General features: G+C 39.9%; 2 protein-coding genes across 4 annotated transcripts in view; both read right to left on the reverse strand.

Moving 5' to 3' along the window:
* The window catches only part of mpp2b (membrane protein, palmitoylated 2b (MAGUK p55 subfamily member 2)), a 48,741-nt gene extending 31,442 nt beyond the window's left edge, over positions 1 to 17,299 (reverse strand). Inside the window, exons 1-2 of one of the 3 annotated variants that reach the window (XM_037755265.1) lie at positions 16,922 to 17,299; positions 2,759 to 2,838 (exon numbers count right to left, since the gene is read on the reverse strand). In XM_037755265.1, the coding sequence (XP_037611193.1) occupies positions 2,759 to 2,789 (31 nt within the window). In that variant the 5' untranslated portion in view covers positions 2,790 to 2,838; positions 16,922 to 17,299. Of the gene's footprint in view, positions 1 to 97; positions 379 to 2,758; positions 2,839 to 16,913 lie in introns of those variants that run through there. The other 2 variants (XM_037755263.1, XM_037755262.1) reach the window with 2 other exon arrangements.
* A 614-nt stretch (positions 17,300 to 17,913) lies between these two features.
* Positions 17,914 to 22,765, reverse strand: LOC119479532 (peptide Y). Its single transcript, XM_037755271.1, has 4 exons — positions 22,385 to 22,765; positions 21,408 to 21,599; positions 18,970 to 19,050; positions 17,914 to 18,206 (listed from the first exon to the last, which is right to left on the reverse strand). The coding sequence occupies exons 2-4, from the start codon at positions 21,593 to 21,595 to the stop codon at positions 18,182 to 18,184; spliced, it is 294 nt and encodes a 97-aa protein (XP_037611199.1). The 5' UTR covers positions 21,596 to 21,599; positions 22,385 to 22,765; the 3' UTR covers positions 17,914 to 18,181.
* Positions 22,766 to 23,748: the final 983 nt, after the last annotated feature.

Genomic DNA, 23,748 nt, shown 5'->3' on the forward strand with positions numbered 1-23,748 from the left:
GTGACAAAACATAGCCTCCGGAGAAGTCGTCTGTTTTGGAAAGCATCCTGCATCCTTCCCTCACACACACCCAGCAGGTACGGACCTGTGTTCTTACCTTCCTCCCCGAGCTTGATTTCCAGGCCCTCCAGGGAGTTGGCTGAGTCCCCTTCCTCCAGGGAGAGCCTTCCAAACAGGCTGCCAGCCATGGTGAACAACACCTCTCTACACTCACAGTAACACACCCAATACTGTATCTGAGGCAAACTGAGAGATCTCTCTCTCTCTCCCTCCCTATCTGTCCCTGATTCTCTCCTCTTCCTGGCAAAACAGCTCCCTTCTCTTTCCTCCCTCTCCACCTGCTCTTGACGTGAATGTGTATAAGCTACGCCTGGCTGAGCGTCTTCTCCTCCGCATGAATGAATGGAGACGAGAGAGAGGGTTGTGTGCACGAGCAAAGAAAGGTGGGGGAGAGGGAGGGAGGGAGGGAAGTATGATGCTTTTTCTCTGGGAGGAGGGAGAAAAGGAGGCAGGACCATTCTCCCTCCAGGCTTCCCTGTGGGGGTTAACTGGGGGAAAGAGCAGCAGAAGGCTGGTTTGTAGGGAACAAGATCGGTCAAGGAGGAGATGCGTAGGGAGCTGACATATATATGAGTGATGACCCTCCATTAGTGACATCACAGACACAGGTTCAAACACAGCCAGCCTTGCAGATGCAGTTTCTATTTGTGCTTTTCTAATCATAGTTCCTTCGCTGACAGCAGTTAAAAAATATCTAAAGTCAAAACTGACCCTTCTCTAACCCCCTCCACAAAAAATAGCCTTCCTGAAAATGCTGCTTTTTTTAAAATTTAAAAAAAGACATGGATTGGTTTGGAGAAACAATTTACTGTGCGTTACTAAAAATGCCAGTCATCCAGACTCAGCCGTTGGCTGGTGTACAAATCAACACTGATTGACAGACCATTACAAAAAAAGAAACTCCACACACATTTTAACTCTCCGCGGATCCGCTTTTCTCCCTCTATCCGACAGCTGACTTCTGCAATTTATTATCACGCGATCAAATACTATAAAGCTTTCAGTTGTAGATTAGGTCCTCAGTTAACTAATATACTGAGACTCCTAATTTCCCAGACATCTGGCTGTGGCTTTTCAATCTTTTATGTGTCTGGATCAAGTGCCGTCAGCACTGAGCGAGGAGGAAACGCATGGAGCCAGTTTAGAGACTAATGTGAGATATAATTCTACTGCTGTCACACTGCTATATTTTCAACTTTGATATCAGTGCCAAAGTATACATCTAAAAAATCACTTTGATACAATGCCAACAAAAGAGACCGTCAATGTCACATCTAATTTGACTTTGATTCCAGCAATTCTGTGGAAACCTTTACACAAGGGTGTAATACAGTTTTTTGTTATTTTAGGAAGGATAATCACATATCTTATTTTGGGCTGTTCTCATACACCGTTCGTAGCTATACCTACAAAAAGTAAATGCTCGGTTAGTTGTATATATATATATATATATATATATATATATATATATCAATAATTCAATTCGTATGTTATCCACGTAATTATGAACAAGGATGTATAAAAAGCGGTGAATGCCGCATAGGGAGGAGGTCGATGTGGATGAGTGGGTCAAAATACACCAGACTTTCGCCCAGGAGACTGGTGTTCTTGTCCCGTGGTAACCAGAAGTCAACGTTGATTTATTTGTCACAAACCACAACCTTTTCCTAATTAGTTTTTGTCATGGAACTTCCGTACTTAAGTTACGCCACTTCCAGTGCGGCGTAACCACGACATTTTCCTAAACCTTACTGAGTACTTTTGTTGCCTAATCCTAACTTAGTATTCTTTCCTAAAGCTAACTAAGTCAATATTTTCCAAAACCAAGTTGTTTCCTGTAAAGACAAAAGTTTATTTTTTAAAAGACTGGAGTGGAAATTGACACTGGAAATTCGCGTGAAAAATTAAGAATAACTTTCCGTGAGATATACGAAACGTTGCATGAAAATACGTTGTTTATTTTGCATCAACAAGTTTAGATGGCCTGGGATCCAGTGCAAGACACGGTGCACTGTTTGGAGCAGTTGCCATGTTTTCAGTTATTGCACTGACTCCTGCAGTCTGTTGTCAAGTGCCAGAATGTCTTCACAGCATCTTTACTTTAAATTAATCTTTCACAGCAGCCTTGAAGTAGCATCAAACTGTCAAACTATCAAATGTTAATCCATTTCACAGAAAACAAACAGCCTTCATCAAATAAACATCCATATTTTTCAAAAAAGTGAATTGCCAAAGTAACTACAACCCATGGAAGGACCCACTCCAAAAGGTGACTGCAAATCACTTAACCCTCTGGCTTTCACACCGTGCTATTTCAGTCATCATTGATCAGCCATCAATCCATAATAAACAACATTTGTGTGCAGGCGTGTGCATGCACTCGTGTGCGTTTGTGCTACTGGCCACTAGCACAGATTCGACGTGCATGTGTGTGTGCATGAGTAGAGGGCTGCGAGGGATACAGCAGCAAATCCTTCGAGACATGACTGATCTAAGGCTGGAGTTTTAGCGCTCCATTAGCCAGCTCATTAAGTCACATTAGAACTCTGGAGATGAGATGCATGTCCTGAGTGCTGGGATAACCACAAAGCGTTCAGTATCTCCTCCCTCTTGTCTCTCTCTCGATATCTCTCTTACACTTACACACACACACACACACACACAGATGCCCTCGTCATAGCGAGACAAAGCCACTTACCGGAGTCAGAGCTGGATGTTGCCACGGGCATTTTAAGAATTGGTTCCTCCCAGTATCCTCCGCAGAACTTGTTAGGTCAACTGCAATGAAAGAGAGTGCAGAGAGAGAGAAGGGAGATGCATTGAAAACGCTAATGAAGTATTGATCGTGAATATGAATGCAAAATCCCTAGGTTGTCAGACCACTGAGTCAGGATTAAGGCTCAAACAAGGGAAGGATGGTAGAAGCTTTTTATAGAAGTTCTACAAACAGCAATATTTCCCACAGATCCAAAGTTTTGCATATTTTAAAGCTTGTTTTTCTTGTCCCATTGCGATAAACTGTGTTGTTAGGTTGAGGCCCTAAACGTTCAACACACAGGGATCCGTGGAAGTCTAAATCCGAAACAAATCCTTTTGTGTCAGTGGACTTACGTATGTGCGCAGCTCATTCTTAATTTACTAGCTCCCACACACGACAACTGCTATCTAACTTTGTTAATAGCTATAAATAGAATAGCCAGTTGCTCTGGCAACACCTAAACAGTTTTAGCCGTCATGTCCGCGGGGAGTACTATCAGCAACAGTTGGAAAGACTGAGTGAGCAGGCGAGTGAGTGGGCAGGACAGCTAACATTAGCTTAGTGAGGATCTCTGTTGATTCTAATTGATCCATTTAACATCGGGCAGCAAGAGAGAAGCGTTGAAGACAGAAGACTGGGAGACTAAGCATCCGTTGTCCTGGGTTTCAAAACTGGCTTATCATCAGGTGATGTGGAATTTGTGAAATACACGCAGTGAATAGCAATTAGGAGTTAAGGAGGGCAGTGGGTGTGGGGAACATAAACAGAATAGGCAATCAATAGTCATGAGAGGAGGAACAGATAGAAAACAGAAGAGGGCTGAGGAGAATTGTCAGGCAGGAGGAAGGCTCTGTGTGGAGACATAAGGTGGGGGGCCAGAGAGAGAGAGAGAGAGAGAGAGAGAGAGAGAGAGAGAACAATGGTGAGGAAGAAAAGAGTGCAGCTGATGAGGGAGAGACAGTGGTATCCAAGGATGCTAATTCCTGGTTGCCATGACAATAACTATCCACGGTGGAACCAGTGCTGTGGTGGCCAAAACCCAGTAACGTCACCACAGGGTCACTGTGTGTGAATGTGTACGTGAATACAGCCTCATCATCACCGATCACATGTGGAGTGATGAAGCATCTTCGTTCATACAGTATTAAAGGAATTACATTAACTGGCCAAATAGGGTGGTGCAGGGATGATGTATTTTTGTAGGCCAACCAGGAAGTTAGCATCGCCCTGGTTCCCTCGACAAAAAGCCAATTGGATTTTTCCTTTGGGTTTTGGATTATTGCAGAAAAAAAGGCTCCGTGGCAAACAGACGTTTATGATACTTACACGTTTTGTTCAATCTTCACAAATGAACACCATTTTTATGATTTTTGAAGTGTAAATGAAATAGCCAGAAGTAAAAAGCTAACGTTAGGCCATAAACAAACTAAACCACGGTCACATGAGTGTGAGTATACACGACGAGGCTGTTAAGGTGGACGAGTTGGCGTGATGACCTTTTGTAGTCTCATTTAGCCACTTGTTAGCAACCATAAGACACATAAAGGCTTCAAAATTCTTGCTGAACAAAACGTATCATAAATGTCTGTTTGCCACAGAGCTCATTTTCTGCAACAATCCAAAACCCAATGGAAAAATCCCATTGGCTTTTTGTTGAGGGAACCAGGGCGATGCCAACTTCCTGGTTGGCCTACAAAAACACGTCATCCCTGAAGCACTTTATGGTGGCGCCATCAGTAACTTCCTGTCTGGCTTCCAATATTATTCATTTCGAAACTGACTAAATATATCCCTTCCTTCAGATGGAATCTCATTTCTCTTTCACTACAGAGATTTCTAAACTTGCTTACTGGGTAAAGGTGAGAGTCATGTATTTCTTGTATGCCTCTCAGTTGTCAATGAACACAAATATGAAGATGTCTTCAAGCTCAGTGGTATGTCATTCTATTAATTTAATTCTCTGTGCAGAGATCAAAATATTCCCAAATCCTATTTGTTCGGAGTAGCAGTTCTGCAGTTTTTGTGTCGGAGCGTTTTACCAACACATCCCAGGGCACCAGTTAAAGATTCCTCTTATAAACTAGTAGATGTGAACCCACGGGAGAAGGGCATTAATTATAATCCCCAATATTGATCTAACAAAATGAGGGAAGCCTGGGGTTGCCTTGGGAGTGAAATTTTGGAAGTTATCTGGGACAGCTGTATTATTGCTTTTCATACCTCCTTCTGAATAAGGGTTGGAATAATCCATTTGAAGATGTTTCATAGAGTTCATTACTCTAATGTGATTAAACGCATCCTTCTATAAATCTATTATCCCTCATCCATTAATCCTTGCAATAACCTGGTTTATTCTACCCTATGTTTTGATCCTGTTCATGGTTTTTGGTCTATATTTAACTCCCTCTCTTTGCCTTATGTAATAAAATCTATTTCTCCTAACCCACGGACATGTCATATCACATTTGGAATAGCACGACCCGAACTCAGTGTAACTGACTCATGGAAAAAAGCTGTCACATTTTTCAAGTGCCTTTCTCTATGTGTACCTCATTATATTTCATTATGTTATGCGACTTCATTGTGTTTTTGACGTTAGTAATTGTCAAAAAAATGTCCTTCATATTTAAGTCAAATTGTTTAACTCTTTGTTTAATCTTTTTTTTACTTGATCCAATTGGAAGGAGGCAGTACTGGGCAAATTGATGCGTGTGTGTACTATTATGTGTTAAGTATATGTGGCTGTGACATTTAAGCACATTCCTAGATGCTGAAGGACTGAGCTCTTTTTTGCAAAACTCTGATCAATGCGGATCAGGTCCTTAATACCACATACCAGTCCCCCAGGCTTATCCGTGGCATCCCGTGTTTGCACTGCGAAATGACAGAGCTTGTTAAAAGTATGCAGAGACCACACGGCTGCTAAGAAGTCAAAGCCGATTGCAGCGGAGCTTGGCTTGGTCGTGCTGGAGCTGGGCTGACACACTGGGGGTGGAGGGGTTGTCAGCAGGGTTGGGGGGTGGGCAGGATGTTCTCTGCTCTCTGACTGCCACCCTGCCTGCATCTTATTTTATACTACTGATGGAGAATAATTGGCCAAGATCTAATGATGGTGCTGTCGTCACCAGTTTGGCATTTTCTTGGTAATTGGTGGCATTTTCTTGCAGAAAAGCCTGGATGTCTGCTAAGAGTTGCAACCAGTAATCAATCCCTACCAGTGATGTAGTGAGTCCCCAGAACCCACTTGTGGTTATTTGAGTGGATCCCATGGAAGCTGATGTTTTGACTTTTTTTTTTTTATGGTTATATTCATGTATGTTGAAAATGTACCTGAATATGAAACAAATAAAATCCCAAATCTGAAAACTTTATTTACAAAACATTAGCTTACAAATCAAATGTGATATAATAAGAAAATTAATTGAGTAAGAAATTATGTGAATCTTTTATCACAAACATTAAACTTGACTCAGACAGTAGTAAAAAACTGTCCTTGGCTATGTCAACAAAGCACAGAGAAACTCAGATTACAACACACACAGAGGGAGAGTGCCTTTATTCTCTGCTCAGGTAGACATTATTCCTCTATATCTTTACAAAGCAAATAGTTGTTTGCTGCTATATTAAAGCTGACTAATGTTGAACAGTGTGTAAATAAATGATCCTTCAATGAGGTCAAACTGAGTATTTTCACAATAGCTGCAGATGGAAAAGACCCTGCAGCTGTGGAAATGGTGGGTCAGTCCGTCGCTACAGTAATATCTTGTGCATCTAAACTGTCTCAGCTCTCTGAGGGATTTTCCCGCTCTCTCTATTAGTCAACTCACTCGTACACAGCAACACACACGCACACAAATCTCCATCTTCCACATTGTATTGCAGGAAGAGAGCAGCTCAAAAGCACAGCTGCCGTGACATCATATTTGCAGACCTGCTATCATCTCAATCTATTACAACAAGAGGCCAGCTGGGGGTGTGTGTAGTTTTCGAGCATGCACACAGATCTATATTTCCAGACATTTTTGATGCTCCTCACCAAATAACCCTTTCCAGCAGACTAACAACAGACTAAGTTTAAACACCTGCATCATCCAAGTCTTACATAACGAGTGATGAGGGCAAAGGTCAAGGCTTTGATGTCTCAAAAATATCCCTAAAGTCCAAGGGAACAAGTGATATAGCCAGCTTTAAAATATATTCAAAATGAGATTGGATGGTCTCTTTCTACTATAGTACTTCTGCTATTCATAACTTATTTGCTTCAAATTGCTTTTCCTTTGCTCTTGAAGGATTTTGTCTGCAAGCCTGCACTCTCACATGAAACCAATGTGCTGTTGTGAATTATTTGATCACAGTAGTGGTTGAAGGAAAGCGTCTATTTCTTTCATGCCTGCATCACATTTTGATCTGGAGCAATGACACAAGTGGTGGCCCAGGTGTTTGTATGCCAAGTGTAAAACGCCTTGAGCTGTTCTCACAGTGAGGCTGCATTAATGCCTGTAAACATGCTCACACACACACATACACACACATGCACACACACGCTCATGCGCACACATGCTCATGCACACACACGCACCAGCGACCAAACACGTCTTAATCCACACATGCAGGCTGGCGTCAGGCCTAAAAATAACCCTGTGCTCCCACAGGTTCAGCTCCTCTCATTACTTTACAAGGGAAAACTGTCGTATCCAAGACAACCGTGAGCAGCTCTTCGCCGCTTTCCCCAGCGCTTTGCCATGGCAACAAGGGAAAATGCGTAAAATAATAATAAGTTGGAGCTTAAATTGGGTCTATTAATAGGTTTGAGCTACACTTTAATATAGAGTTGCTCTTTTTTCGGAGGAAATGGTTTTATATCAGCGTCGTTGTTGTGTGTAGCATTCACACAACAGGCAGGAAATCAATTTTGACATAGCTCTCCAGCCAAAACTAAGGCGTTAACAGCAAACCTGTTGTATTTCGCTCCAGTGGCCAGAGCGCCGCACGTAAATAAACGGTTTCTACAGCTCTAGAAATCCTGAACAGCAATTTCACCAGAACCGGAGAAAAAACACAGCATGCACAGTGGCTTCTTGAACAGAATTAACATTTTTTTCCCTTCTAGTGGTGAAGTAAAAGGGTCAGAAAAGTTCATTTTCATCAAAACTTAACTTTTTTGCTTCTTATTAAAAGATAACAATACAAATTAATTGGATTCTTAAGAGTTAAGTTCCAAGTTAAATCTAAACTTAAAGGAACAGTGTGTAACATTTTGGGGGATCTATTGGCAGAAATGGAATATAATATTCATTAGTGTATGATCACCTGATACTAAGAATCATTGTGTTTTTGTTAGCTTAGAATGAGCCCTTCATATCTACATAGGGAGCAGGCCCTCTTCACAAAGTCTGACATATTTCTCCGCCATGTTTCTACAGTAGCCCAGAAAGGACAATCCAAACAATGGCTCTAGATACAGCCTTTCGCTTTTTTACGTTACCTGATGGCCACCGTAGTTCTCTGACACGCCTGTGAAACTGCGGTAACGTGAGCCGCAGAGTGCAAAACCGTGGTACCGCCAGCCGCCGTCTGATTTCCGTGGCTCCTAAAGTAGTGTTATTCAATAAGAATGGCCTATGAGCGAGGCAAACAGCGTTACCACGGTTTTGCACTTGGCGGCTCAGGTTACAGCAGTCTTGGAAAGGGAGGAGTGAGCGGAGGGGTACTCAGTTGGTTGCAATCTGCAACCGCACCATTTGATGCTGACAAATCCTACACTCTGTACCTTTAAGGGGTCAGTTCACCCAAACCACAAAAGAACATATTTCCTTACTTACCTCTAATGGTATGTAATCACACAGATAAATTTGGTTTCATGTGTCACGATTTAGAAATAATCTGCATCTGAAAACTTTTGCCACCACCTCAATACAATGTAAGTGATTTCTGTTGCTAGAAGCATTGAAATATAACTAAGGCTGTCAAAGTTAATCTTATAATAACGTGTTAAATTCTATCAAATTCAAACAATTTTGTTTTAACAGCACTAATGTCTTTAACGCATTAACACAACTTGTTAATTAACCTCTTAAAAATCCGATTCGATCTTTTGGAGGATCATCATATGAAACTAGTAAACCTAAGGAATCCATTGGTACCAACCGTATGTATGTATGACAACAGTCATACTAGCTTGTTGGAAAGGAGGTTAAATAACGCTCCAAACTTATGCCAAATTTCAGAGAGGAAAAACTGTCATGACCATTTTCAAAGGGGTCCCTTGACCTCTGACCTCAAGATATGTGAATGAAAATGGGTTCTATGGGTACCCACGACTCTCCCCTTTACAGACATACCCACTTTATGATAATCACTTGCAGTTTGAGGCAAGTCATAGTCAAGTCAACACACTGACACACTGACAGCTGTTGTTGCCTGTTGGGCTTGACTTCGCCATGTTATGATTTGAGCATATTTTTTTATGCTAAATGCAGTTTTGTGTTGTTAATTGTTGTTAACACTCCCATGTTGATAGGAGTATTAAATACTACAAATCTCCCTATAAGGTACATTTTGAACAGATAAAAAAATTTGATTATTTTAATCGATTGACAGCCCTAAAAATAACATTTGAAAAACTCAATACAAAGATGTAGTTTCCTCACACAGACAATCCTTTATACAACTCTTACAAAAAATATTGGGCAATGTCACTTCATGAAAACTACCACAAGAACTTCTGTTGAGTATCTGCCCTCAAGTATCTTGAAGAAAGCACCAGCATGTTTATGCTTCTCCGCTGTCAAACTAAATTCAACACTAAACTCTCAGAAGATAATATTAAAGCAATTCATTTAATCTTGCCTTCGTGTGCTCATACGGTATCAACACCCAAGTCACGACACATGCCTGTACACATCAAAACAGTGTGGAGGTCTTTTGAAGGGGAGGATAAATTCAAATGCAGTTTAAAGCAGTGCGCTGCACGGTTGAATGATTTTGAAAATAAAAAGGTGTTTCATACTCCCCGCATGCATATTAATACACACTATGTGCTACTACTTGGCAGCAGGAAAACAGCATGGAAAAGAACACTTCATGTATTCTTTCTGGGCACAGTTGTCCTGAGTTTAAAGTAAAATGTTATCTTGCCTTGAAAATCTAATTTAAATGATCAGCCATCAGCTAACTGATTTGGGACTCATTAGCCACCTCAGCCACATGAGCTACTCAGAGACTCTGTATTGTACGTCACTAAAGAACAACGAATTCTCTTTTTTAAAAGACTGCATGATGACCAAAGAGTTACCACCATCATAGATATCACATGACGCCATACATCTAATAAAACCTGATCAACTTAGTGCTGTGGGTCGGTTCCTTTTCCCTCTGCTGATACAGATTGTAATTAGTGTAATTAGAATTAAATGTCATGTACATACCACTGAGAGGCTAGAGAGCCACCCAGGGGGAGCATTTACACTCACCACCCTGCCTGCCAGGATTTCATTAAAAAGGTCCTCACTCCTTTGTCTTTTTTTTCTGAGGAAGCAGCCATTATGAAATAACGAAAAAAGGAATGTCACTGTTTCAATGTCACTCAAATCTCTGGTTAAGGACCAAATATTACAAAGCAAATCCCTGCTTTTGAGCCAACACTGACACATTTGCTGGCCCATATATTTGGCCGGTATTTATTAAGGGAGAGTACGAAAATTATTGGGGTGTGGAGGGGAGATAAATCTTATTCATTTTATCAAACAGCTATTTATTTATGTTTTGTTGGACCCTCCCCTTGACACTGACCAAGATCTCAAAACAAACAAACATTTATGGCAGACATAACAAAAAGATTTTTAATAAAGAGCTGCTAAAAAGAACGGTTTTACAGCCACAGAATTTGTGAACTGCACCCCACAATGAATTACAACAAAGAGCCTAAAAATAAATATGAATCAGATCGGATGATGTTGTAGCCTGATGTACTATATGAGATCAGATGTCTGACTGTCCGTCATAAATATATCATAATATGGCCGGGCGTGTTGAAGATGATTCCTCAAGACAGCTGTTCCAAAGCCCCATCTGTAGATGGAGAAAGCTATGTACAGCATGTGTTCACATGCACTCTCACTCTATTTACCGGTAAGACGTTTTGCACACAGCCGAGTTGGCTTAGTGGCACAGTGACAAAAACAGTTGTTACAACTGGCACTATATAGCTGAATGAGCCAAACAGGCACAGGCACCCCGCAATTCTTGTTGCCTCACTCCGGATTAAAACAATAAAATAAATATGACTTACATCAGATTATATTGTAGCCTTTATGAGATCAGATATTTGAATGTCATAAACCAACTACATGATGCCTGAATTGCATAACCAGGCATGTTGGAGACAGTTAAGTAGGGCGCAGTTAAAGGTGCTGAATGCAAGATTGGGAGCATTTCTATTGTGTCCACACAGCTCTCAACATGGCAACGGCTGAGTAACTCTCGCAAGATGGTTAGTGTCAGGCATTGACTTTGAATAGTTAGGTTAGGATAGGTCGTCGGGCAGCGAGTTTTGTGAAAGCTTTTGCATGGTTTCGCCGTTTACAGGTTACGTTCTAGACTGGACGCTGAGCCGGCGGCTCGCAGGTAACGTTTCTAACAGCACAACAGTGAAAACAACAGCAACACTGCTGACAGAGCTAACAGTATTAACATGGGGGTGAACCGGACGGTGGGCGCTATGCTTCTGTGACGTCGTCGTTGGTTGGGACGGCGTTATCAGCTATAACCGCCGTGTGAGTGTAGTGCAGAGTGACGGACGTGAGTTAGTCAGTGGGGCACGCTTACATGCACAAACATGCACTAAAAGGGACACGTGGCTGACCTGGCGATGTAAACAAAGTGAGGAGAAGCTCTGATTACAACACACACAGAGGGAGAGTGACTTCATTCTCTGCTCAGGTAGACATTAATCCTCTATATCTTTAATTAGCTAATTGTTTTTTGCTGGTATATTAATGCTCTGGATATCGTAAAGAGGACCTTTAACTTAGGAGGCAATATTAATTTGCAATTGGACTGAATTTTTGTGTTAATTCCTTAATTAGATATTAATATATTTAACTTAATAACTGAAAAATATGACCTCTTGGCGGTTCTAGATGAGAAGTCAGGGCATCACTCAAGTCAGGGGGCTATGTCCTCTGGGGAACATGAACGGCAGTTGTCGAGATATTCCCAAAAAGGGTGGATCGATCAGACCGACTGACTTTGCCTTTCCTAAAGTCACACCGTCAGCATGGCTAAAAATATCATACTTGCCCATTAAAAATCCATGTAAATAAACACAATACATCAGTCGTCACTTTAACGCCACAGCCTCTATATATGGAGATCTGTGCCGTGGGGGAAGAGGTGGCAGGTATGAGAGTAAATGAGTAGATCATTTTTATGAATGACACCAAGGAGGCTCGGGAAAAGATGCTGAGGCTATGTGAGCTGCTGCAGATTAATCTCCCTGAGGAATCGAGCGTAGAAGGCTCCTATTTCTCTCTGCCAGCTACAGTTGATTAGTTGTCAAAGCAGTAAAACTGCACAGTGTCATGGACAGGCACCATTAAAGGTGTTCTTATTAAAAATATTCATTATGTGACATCAAATAACCGGGATGCCCTCTGACTTCCTCTACATGAACATCTGGGCGATGATCTGGGTCACACAGGGATATGTCTTTCTGAATGTGTGACCAATATTAATGGATTTGTATTAATTCAATGTCACGTAAAGTATACATATTACTCTGAGGCTCACACATGTCATGGTGACATTGTCTACATCACCATGCTGCCATTTTATTGCCCTTATTTGATCCAATTTAATGTCTTGTACAAAATGTATTCAAATCTTCCTGAAAGAATTTAGAGTGAAGGACACATTTTCAAGTTTAAAGAGTCCAAACTTCAAGCAGAGTTTCTTAAATCGTAGAAAAAGTGCTTAGACGATGTTTCTGTTGAGGTAGAACCAGACCTGCGGATCTCGTAGCCAATCCCCAAAGCTGTCAAAAGCAGGGGAAATTTATGGTAAACCTCCCACTTCCAAAACAGAAACTGATAAGAAGGCTGAAGTTTCTTTAATCCCAGTCAAAAGCTCTTTGAAATGAGACCCATCTGACTGTGGCTTGATATGAAAATCCAGCAGTAGGATTTTCATTTAAGTAACTACAAATGATGGAGGTTTTAGGAAACTAAATGTACTAAATGCTTATCATGATGAGAGCTTTAATTTGAAAACAACAATATCATTATATGGACTATATAAGTACGCAAAGTTGGCCTCAAATTTTTAACCTTAAAGTAGTTTGTTGATGAGGTCTAATGCTTAAAGTTATTAAATAAATTTGCATGTAAATTGAAGTCATGTTACTTTAATGGTCCTCTAGGACGACAAACAGCACGGCAAGAAACTGCTGCCTGACTAGTCACACAGATGGATAGTATATCTCTATTACCCCTGACAATACAATAACTTCTTTCTTGCTGGCAGAGGTCATTTGAATACTTCCTCCTCTGCAGTAATAAAATGTCCTCACAGTGTGACAGTAAAGCACAAGACACAAAAGATCATAGACGTCTGAATAAAATCGATAAGCATGAGTTGAACTTACTCTTGAATAAGTGATCTTAACTTAAACAATGTTTATATAAAAGACATTAACATTAAGTAGAACTGATGGAAATCCTGTTATATCAAGCCTAACATTGGTGGAAATAAGGCACAATGTGTGGAAATGGAAAAATAACAAAATTAGTGTTTATGAACAAATCTGGTAACCATTTACCATTATCTAAGATACAGTGATCTGTATGAAGAACTGCAACTAGCAACGCAATTCTGTTGAAATGCGCAAAAACGGGGCGTTTCGGACAAAGTAAATACAGGCTCATTCAGGCAGACGGTATGAGGGAAAAAAGTTTTTTTTGAACATTACAGCATGTAAACATGTTCTAGTAGAAGCACAAAACACATGTATGGACATGAAAATGAGCATAATATGTGGCCTTTAAAGGTCCCATATTGTAAAAAGTGAGATTTTCATGTCTTTTTTTTTATTATAAAGCCAGTTTAAGTGCTATCAATACTGTGAGAGTATTGAAACGCTCAATCCAAGGAGAAAGACACACAGCCCTAAACCTTGCAAGGGATGAGATGTAGGCTTTTTTCATTCTTTCATTTATTTGTTTGGAGTATATTTGATTCACATTTTTGCTTACGTAGCTGTCATTTCAGAGACTTAGGTGTGGACATTTTTTTAGTCTTGTCATATTCTGTTATTGTAATGCCTTTTTCTCACCTCAAATGTTTTCAGAAACATCTTGTAGTGTACTGTTCAGCTGTAAAATGATTAAGTTTGCTCCGGTATGGGGGGCGGTGCTTAATATTTCCTCAACTGATCTCAACATGGCTGCCGGGTCACAAACTTTCTCATTTTACAGCTAAACCGTGCACTACAAGATGTTTCTGAAAACATTTGAGGAGAGAAATAGGCATTAAGGTAACAGAATATTGATTCATATTTGATCAGCGCTGCATAGTTTAACCGTTTGATCGGAGTTCGTGAGTGATTGACAGCTGTTCAGAGACGGCAGGCTCCAGCTCGGCTCTAATTGGTTGTTTTCCTCCGATCTGGGAAATCTTGCAGATGCCATTAGGAGCACCAGAGGACACTGGAGGACACAGAGGCACATGATTTTTCAGATTGTCTGTCTCATGCACTACTGTCATGATATAGTGACCTTTTTATAAAAATAACTTTTTTGAATCATATTTGCTTCAATTCTACCTATGCTTTAAGGTGTGGACATTTTTTTTTCTTGTGTTTTTATCATATCTTCTTGTTAGATTAAATGACCAAACTGTATATACACAACAGGGGATAAGACTAGGGAGGAAATAAAGGAAATGGGAGGGAAGGGAGTTGTCGCATTTTCCAGCTTGTACAGTGTTCAAAGATATGTAAGGGAGGATGGCTTGTATTTTTGTTGGAATATAAACATAGAGTTAAAAACAATTCTTTAAAAAATGTATTAATATAGGTTGGAAAATGCAACATACTGAGTAGATGCAAGTATGACAACAATTTTGTTTAATTTTGCACAGATGTTGCAGAAATCCTCAATCTAAATGGCTTTAATTCAGGTTTAGACCATTCCGGATTAATAATTAAATAATTAATTAATTGATTGTCAAACTGAATCTCGCTCTCTGGACAAAAACGATCATTAGTGGCATATAAGCGAATTGTCCAAACAAATAATAAGCTTAATTCTGGAGCAGTGGGTAGATCTCTCCTAAAGCTGCAGTGGGTAGAATTGGAGCAAATATGATAAAAAAAAGTCATTTTTATAAAACGGTCACTATATCCTGACAGTAGTGCATGAGACGGGTAAAAATCATGATCCTCTGTGTCCTCCGGTGCTCGTAATGGCAAGATTTCACAGACCGGAGGCAAACAACCAATCAGAGCCGAGCTGGAGCCTTGCCATCTCTGAGCAGCTGTCAATCACTCACCAACTCCGATCAAACGGTCAAACTAAGCAGCACTGATCAAATATGAACTAATATTCCGTTACTGTAATGCCTATTACTCTCCCGAAATATTTTCAGAAACATCTTGTAGTGTACTGTTTAGCTGTAAAATGAGAACATTTGTGACCCGGCAGCCATGTTGAGATCAGTTGAGGAAATACCAAGCACCGCCCACCAGCCGGAGCACAGCCAACAGGAACGCTCTGGCTGTTTTCGAAACCGCATACTGCATACTACTAAGGAGCGCAGTATGCAGTACATACTGCATACTGCGCATCCTCAGTAGTATGCAGTATGGAACGTAAATCGGTTTATTTTGTAGTACGCGAGGCCGAGTTTCGCGGGCTTTGGAAAGCTTAAAAAAAACTTAAAAGTTACGGCTTTGCTATGGGTAAAGTTAACGTTAGTAGGACAGATTACGTTCGTTACAGATAGACAGTAGCACTTATGAATTGCTGTCCTTACATTAAATTAGAAAAATAATATGCTATTTTTACATTTATATTATATTAAAAATAATATGCTATTTTTACATTTATATTCCTCCCTGTCCACCGCTGTCACCGAGATGTTGACGTCCGTCATTTCCGCCATTACAAAAATTTCCAAAAAGTGACCGTCGCAGCGCATTGCATTGTGGGATACAGTAGGCGAGGTAGACTGGTCTGATGCATACTGGAGAATTTTTCCAAATCAGTACGTCATCCGGGTATTTTTGGCATACTGGAGATTTTGCTTTTGTTCGCATACTGCATACTACATACTACATTTTGGCCAAATCAGTACGTACTACTAGTATAGTATGCGGTTTCGAAAACAGCCTCTTTCTCTCTCTGAAATAACCTCTGATTGGCCAAAGTCTCTCTTCACGGGCTAGATTTGTTTAAAGCCTGAAAACAGAGCCATGAGGAGGTGCAGAAGTCTCTCTCAGAACACCTGAATTAAAATATGCTGAAAGGTTATTATGGAATTTTTGCCCAATGATGCCAAAAATATACTGCCTACTGCAGGTTTAATGTTTATCTACCCTAACCCTTCTAATTGGTCCACACGCGCTCTCAAACATCTGTGCACGTCTCCTTAATGTGTGGGCATGCGCACTGGTGATGAACAGGTGCATGACGTCCATCCAGTCGTTGTTATTACAATATCAATGTCCCCTCTCTCAACCAGATAAAGTAGAGTCTACTACACTATGTGTGAGTAAAGGGAACTGATTGGTTTCACCTGTTGTACAGGTAATAACAGCCTGAGGCCAATTAAGCTAGCTTAATATAAAACAATGCATGTGGCTACTGATGAGGCAAATACAGTCAGCTCTCTCTCGCGTGTTAATGTGCGTTTCCTCGTTGTTAGAGGAGGAAAATGCTCCACAAGAGGTGGCTTTTATGGTGTAATCTCTTTAGTAGCCCTTACTTTCACAGGAGACATGAAAATATATCAGACTGCGTGTACAAATATTCACCTGGCTACAATAAACCCCACGTTTCCTCGGTGAAAAACACAGCTAAAAACAGGTTGAAGCGCTCACCTGCTCACCCTGTTGTCTTCACCTTTATCCGGATGCCTCTTCTTCGGTCTGAGATGCAGAAAGATGTTGGAGAGATATCTCTCCTCTCGCAGTGTAGTTGAAGCACGGCAGCTCCTGTTCAATCGATGCAGTCACTTTCACAACAGCAACCCACACAAACTGCTATCTTTAACCTCTCTCACAAATACCTCCATTGACTAAAAAAGCCTAATTCGGCTGCTGTGTTGGCACTGAGCTCGTTTCCCCTGAAGGGTGAAGGTTTTGTGATGAAGAAATGCGTCTCACGGTTGTGGTACCCCGGTGTGAAGTTGCAGCCTGTCCGCTTGCAGTCGATATGAACCCAACACAAGAGACAAGAGCAGCAGTAAGACCAGACTGACTTGCTACAAGGTGCGTTTTCCTGGTGACGCAGTGACATCCAGTGGCAGCCAGGTGCAACTACAGCTGACTTTATTTAAAGGTCCCATATTATAAAAAGTGAGATTTTCATGTCTTTTATATTATAAAACAGGTTTAAGTGCTTTATAAATACTGTGAAAGTATCAAAACACTCAATCCATGGAGAAATACACACAGCCCGTATTCAGAAACTGTGCGTTTGAAACAAGCCGTTAGGATTTCTGTCCATTCATGTCACAAATCTACAATATTTAGACCATTTCACAGTTTTAAACGTAAACATACTAAATGTGTCCCAGCTAATTTCCTGTTGTAGTGTATGCAAATGACATCAGCTGACAGGATGTAAACATGGACCCAAGCTGTTTCCTAGTAACGCAATTCCGTTGAAATGCGCTAAAACAGAGCGTTTCAGACGGAGGGTGAATACAGGTATATTCAGACAGACCGTATAAGAAAAATAATGTGTTTTTTGAACATTAAAGCATGTAAACATGTTCTAGTAGAAACCCAAAATACAAAGATGAACCTGAAAATGAGCATGATATGGTACCTTTAAAAAAAAAAAAAAAAATGAAACACCAAAGTATTTGTGTGTCTTATTTAATAGTTTATTTCAATTCAATTCTTTATTGTAAAGTGATTGATACAAATTATTTACATTTTTTTGGCCAAAGAAACAAATATCTAGATTTACTGAAAGAGGAAGACAAACAGAGAGAGAAGGAGATAAATAGATAGATTTGCATGCATTAAATAATTAAGTATGGAGAGTCACAAAATCCAGTGCAGGTTGAGAATCTCAGTTTTTTTTTTTATTGTTGGTGAATCGAGGAAGTGGGGGTGGTTAGGGTTGACATTGGGCTCATTCACCACTGATCGCTATAGTCCGCGCTGTAAGAGAAGAGGAAAAAGTAGGTTAGTTCATTGAAATTTACACACTTGCATCCTAATATGTAGTGGATACCAACTCAAGACATTATGACATTGACATGACCACCCTTACCAAAAAGAAGTTTATTCAAGTGTGCTATTAGTATACTACTTTTAAATTTTAAAATAAGACAGTATACTTTCAATTTACTTTTTATGTACTTATCAGAGATATACTTAACAAAAGTATACATAAGTATACTTGGCTCATACTGACAAGTATACAGAAAAGTCTAAGTATACTTGGCTCATACTGACAAGTATACAGAAAATTAAAAGAATACTTGGCTTATACTTATAAGTATACAAAAAAGTCTGAGTATACTTGGCTCATACTGACAAGTATACAGAAAATTATAAATATACTTGGCTTATACTTACAAGTATACAAAAATGTCTAAGTATACTTGGCTTATAGGCCTACTTGTACTTAATCTTTTGATCAAGATAAGAAAAGTATAATTAAGTATTCTTGCCCTTTTTTGATAGAGAAGCCTATTAAAGTGTGTGTGAGCTGTGTAAATCCACAGGGAGATAAATGCTAATTAATACTCACTTGAAGAGTCAAAGATTTAACAAGGAGTTCAATACATTGGACCAATATTGGCAGGGCTGTGTTGTAAATATTTTATACAAGGGGGGCAAAAACATGTTAACTACCTGGTATCAGTATCAGCTTTTAAAAGCCAGACATGTATAATAATTCTCATCGTGTTTCTCTCACCGTGGTTCAGCGTCTTGGCTGGAATCAGCTCCAAACAGCAGCCACGCCACCGCCTGCTCGGGGGAAGACCTCTTCCCATACCTGGAGACAAATCAAACACCAGCATGTAATAATGAATGCAACGAAATATTATTGGAAGATTCTCATTCATGTGAAACCCTTCTCTGCTTTCCACCAGCGGTCACTCAGTCAGCATTTCACCCCATCAGCTTTGCTATGAATTTCAACTACTTGGACATCTTTTTTTTTTCTTCCAAGAGCCATCAAACTGTGAACAAGTTTAGCTGCACCCTGTTGAGTTTTTATCGGCTCTGCTTCTCCAATCACAAATCAGCCGAGCAATTATCTGAGAGAAAAAAGGAGAATTTTCAAGTTCACAGCCCCGGCGTCCAGCGAGGCCAACCCAACAAGCTCCTCGGTCTTTTGAAGTCTGTTTACTAAAATCAATGCCCGGCCACGGAAGAGTAAACCTGCCTTTGTTTGAGGCATGAGGGGCTACACTTGACAGATCCAGCCTCTTTAATTACAGGGACTGCACTCAGCTTCCATCACAGGAGAACTGTACTCCCACTCTTTTCTCCAACTGGAACAGCAGAATTGATTTCTTGTTATTATATGTGCTTTTATCAAGACGTGTGCCACACAGCAGGGATTGTGTATTTCATAACTGTTACTAGTTATCTGATCAAAACTGTAGTCATGGTATAAAAGCATAATCTTTATAATTTAGCTAGGGCTGACCCGACCTTTGCCATCCTAATTGACCTCCAAATGAGTATTTGAATGCTTTTTTTTAATATCTAAGTATGTAATACTGATACTGATACTGAAATAAGGAATAATTATTCAACATTCATCTTCAACATTAATTATTATTAGCTATTCTCAGACAGATATCACTGTTTGTTGTCCCGAAGCTTCGAATAGCTTCGAATATTTCTCACCGAAGCTTCGAAATCCAAAAAATAGTTGTCGGAAAAGCCCTAATTTTAGCTGTATCAGATGAGAAAACAGTGAAAACTTAAAAAAAGGTGTAGAAACCATTTAAGTATTGAATATTCTGTCATGATGAGTCTTGATTTTTCACCTGGTAAGAAGCAACGAAAAAAAAGGATGCTTCAGCATGTCTACTACAAGACTTCTATCCGGTCTGAACTTTATGTACTCATCTGAGCAAAACCAGGCTCCTCTCCTCCTCTTGCCTCATTATTTCTTATAACAAGCACAGCAATGCATCGTATCTAATGACCCCAAGAGTCCTCCTCGGCTTGCCAAACCAAACGAGGGCTGAACTCTTGATCAGCACCTGAAAAGTTTTGATTTAGAGTGAGTGGAGTCATTCCTCAGCATGAGGGCTCCAATCCCCCCATGTGGCTATACCCTTGCAAACTTGTCCTTGAGTCAAGTTGAGACTTAATCCCTCACTTCAAGGGAGGTGGACGACCTGTTTGATCCCAACGGAGGACGAGAAGACACCAAACCCCCTGCTAGTTTTTCAGCATTAATCAGTCCTACTTTCTTTCAGTTTCTCCAGGTTTCAAGTTTCAAGTTTATTTGTCATATGCATTTAAAAGTACAGTGTACAGTGAAATGCAATGAAAGAAAAGACTATATATGCTGGATGACTTGTGTCCTGCATGATACAAAGTGCTTTCTTCCTGCAGCGAGTGGTGTAAATGTCCTGTAACTGTGGTAACGGTGATCGGTGATCCAATCATTTTTTATGCTGTTTTCACTGTCCACATCAGGAGTTTGTGGTCATATGACGTAATGTTGCCAAACCATACCAGTATGCATCCAGTTAAGATGCTTTCTATTGTGGACCGGTAGAAGTTGATGGGTTTTTTTTATGGACATACAATGTTTCTTTACAGTTTCTCTAGGTGATCAAAACTTTACTAACAGTGATAGATGTGCACTCTAGGGAATCCGTTGCTTTCTAGAAATCCCTGCATTATTAAAAAAAACAGTAGTTCCATGTGCCCAAAGACTATATATAGTATGATAAGAAAACGGTTGTATCCCAGAAACTACAAGGAGCACAATCAAGTATTTTGTATCTATGAACTCATACAAATATAAAAGATATGCACACATATGCAGTGTAGAAAAATATTTCAGATGGAAAACATTTAATAAACACAATGTTAGCTTTTTTTTTCAAAATTTTCCAAAAATCCTGACTTTGACTATTAATAAAGGTGTGTTTTTTTTATGAGATCTATAAAATGTCAAAGCTGTACTGTTAGATAAAGTGCAAGGTTTTCAGCATTTACCAGTCCTACTTTTTTTTCAGTGTCTCCAGGTGATCAAAACTTTACTTACAGTGATGGATTGTGCACTCTAGGAATCTGTTGCTTTCTAGAAATCCCTGCATTATCTGGTTGAGTTCAAACATACAAGAACAAGGGAGATGTAGTGTGGTAAAGCTGACTCACCTCTGCCTGGTGATGAGATTGACGTAATGCCTGACAGCAGCGTGGTATTTGGCCCAGTCCTCCGGAGAGGCGTTGCCTCCAGGGTTCTCCGGTTTGGGAGGATAGGCGTCCGCCAAGCTGCTCCAACACACCAGCATGCAGACCACGAGCGCTGCGAGCATCATCCACGATCTCATCATGTTGGCCATTTATCTGAGGAGAAGGATGGTAGGATTCCGCTTGAAAAAATGTACTGAACTTTTGTTGAAGCCAAAACTATTAGGTTCTGTTCCACATAAATACCATGACGCACGAAATAAGATAAGATAAGATAAGATGAAGCACTAGTTTTGGTACATGTGTGCAAAGAGTAAGTACAATAGTACTACTGCAGGTTTTTTCATTGTTACAATATTTGTTTTTTGGCATGGATGTCATTTTGTGGCAAATTTTCTTTTCACTGTATATGACTTTACATGAAAGATGGAAGGTGAATTTGATGTTTACAGTACAATGAACACATAAGATAATATAAGATAAGATAAGATGAACCTTTATTAATCCCCGGAGGGAAATTCAGGTGTCAAGCAGCAACATCAGCAAACAGAGTGAAACACAGGAGAGGTAAAGGTATACAAAAAATATAAAAAAAACAATAAATAGAGATATAAAAGATACAGAGTGAATGGGTGAACATAGTGTATACAGTCCGTCAATAAATAAATGTAGTATGTGCAATAAATAAATGTAATAGTACATGTGTGCAGTCTATAAAATGGTATATAGGATGTATAGTGTAAAGTGGTTAGAGTCCAAGATGGTTGCAGATAGTGCATGTTTAAAGTTCTTAAAGTCCTAATAGTTCTCAGCCTTGGTTGTGGAGCCTTTAAATGCCTTTAAAGTAAGTAAACATCAATTTTGGCACAAATTACGCACAGAAAAAAAATCATTCTAGGATGCGGTTAGAAATTCAAGAAAGTAACATGAAAGTAACTCACTTGTTGCGAGTTGTCTCTTGATGTGATGTCCCCGGTGTTGTCCTTGTCTTGCTGCTCTTCCTCTCAGTTGTTCACAGGGGTTTATATATAGTGGAGATGGACACCTGATGCGCACTGAAGAGCAGATAACCACACCCCCTCGCTTTGGCATCAGCGCGTCAAGGGGAAACTCATCTCGACAACATATTCAAACTAGTTTTAATTAGTGTCAGATTTGGTTTGTGTATTTGACTTTTAGCTGAATTGTTAAGTTTATTTTGACGCAAATACGTATGGAAAAGACGCAGATTTCTCTGCGTTGTTTGTTTTTTTGTAGTTGTTGATGGGTTTTTCTGTGATAAATGATGTTGATTTGTAACTTAAAATAAGGAGTTATGAATTTCACCCTCTTATAGAAGGTGTTATTTGCAGCACATCATCCATGCATGACTATAAAATAAACAGACAAACAGACAACCTGCTGCCTGTTCAGCACCACGAACAGCGCCAAGAGCGCAATAAAATAGTCCCTCCAATATGTTTTATGAGTTCAAATCATGGGCCACATATAGGTTAAAGGGCCATAATGTCTACACTTGTAAATCAAGTCTAAAGGTTCACTGGCTCATTCATAGTATGTCTGGTCCTTGTTAACACACTCCTGTAGGTGAATGAAGAGCCGGCACTTGTTTGGATGCTGAGAGGAACTAGTAGGTGAGAGTAGTGTGCAGCTAAAAAAAAACATTGTGGAAAACACAAACCTGCACTCACCTGTCTCTCAACAGACAAGTTGAGAAACCACAGCAATCAGAAAACAATACAACTGGCCCTTCACACTTGAAATAATAGGCAGCACAGCACCTCAGAAACAATGGGAGTGTACCAACAATAGGAGAGAGATGGGATGACTGACCCTGATAACCTGCAACATACTGCTCAACAACTGAGAGAATACATTCACGGTTGTAGTCTCCATCCATCACTTATTCTGTTGCCAGATATTGTCTTCATAATTTAATTTTGCTAAGAATATTTAACCCATTTGTGTCCACAACTGAAATGTTTTAACTAATGGTGGAAGTGTTCTGTGGGTTTACCTAAGCACAATGTGAAGACATTTTCAAAATCGGTCCAACCGTTTTGCTGAAAAGTGAGTTGTTCTTATCATACTATATCTAGTCATTGGTCACATGAGACTGCTGTTTTGCAATAGACTCCATTCAAATTTAGGAAGAAAACAGTAGTCCCATGTGCCCAAAGACTAGATATAGTATGATAAGAAAACGGTTGTATCCCAGAAACTACAAGGAGCACAATCAAGTATTTGGTATCTATGAACTCATAAAAAATATCAAAGATATGCACACATATGCAGTGTAGTAAAA

Source organism: Sebastes umbrosus, chromosome 20 (assembly GCF_015220745.1).
Source record: "Sebastes umbrosus isolate fSebUmb1 chromosome 20, fSebUmb1.pri, whole genome shotgun sequence".
In the NCBI taxonomy this organism is placed as follows: Eukaryota; Metazoa; Chordata; class Actinopteri; order Perciformes; family Sebastidae; genus Sebastes; species Sebastes umbrosus.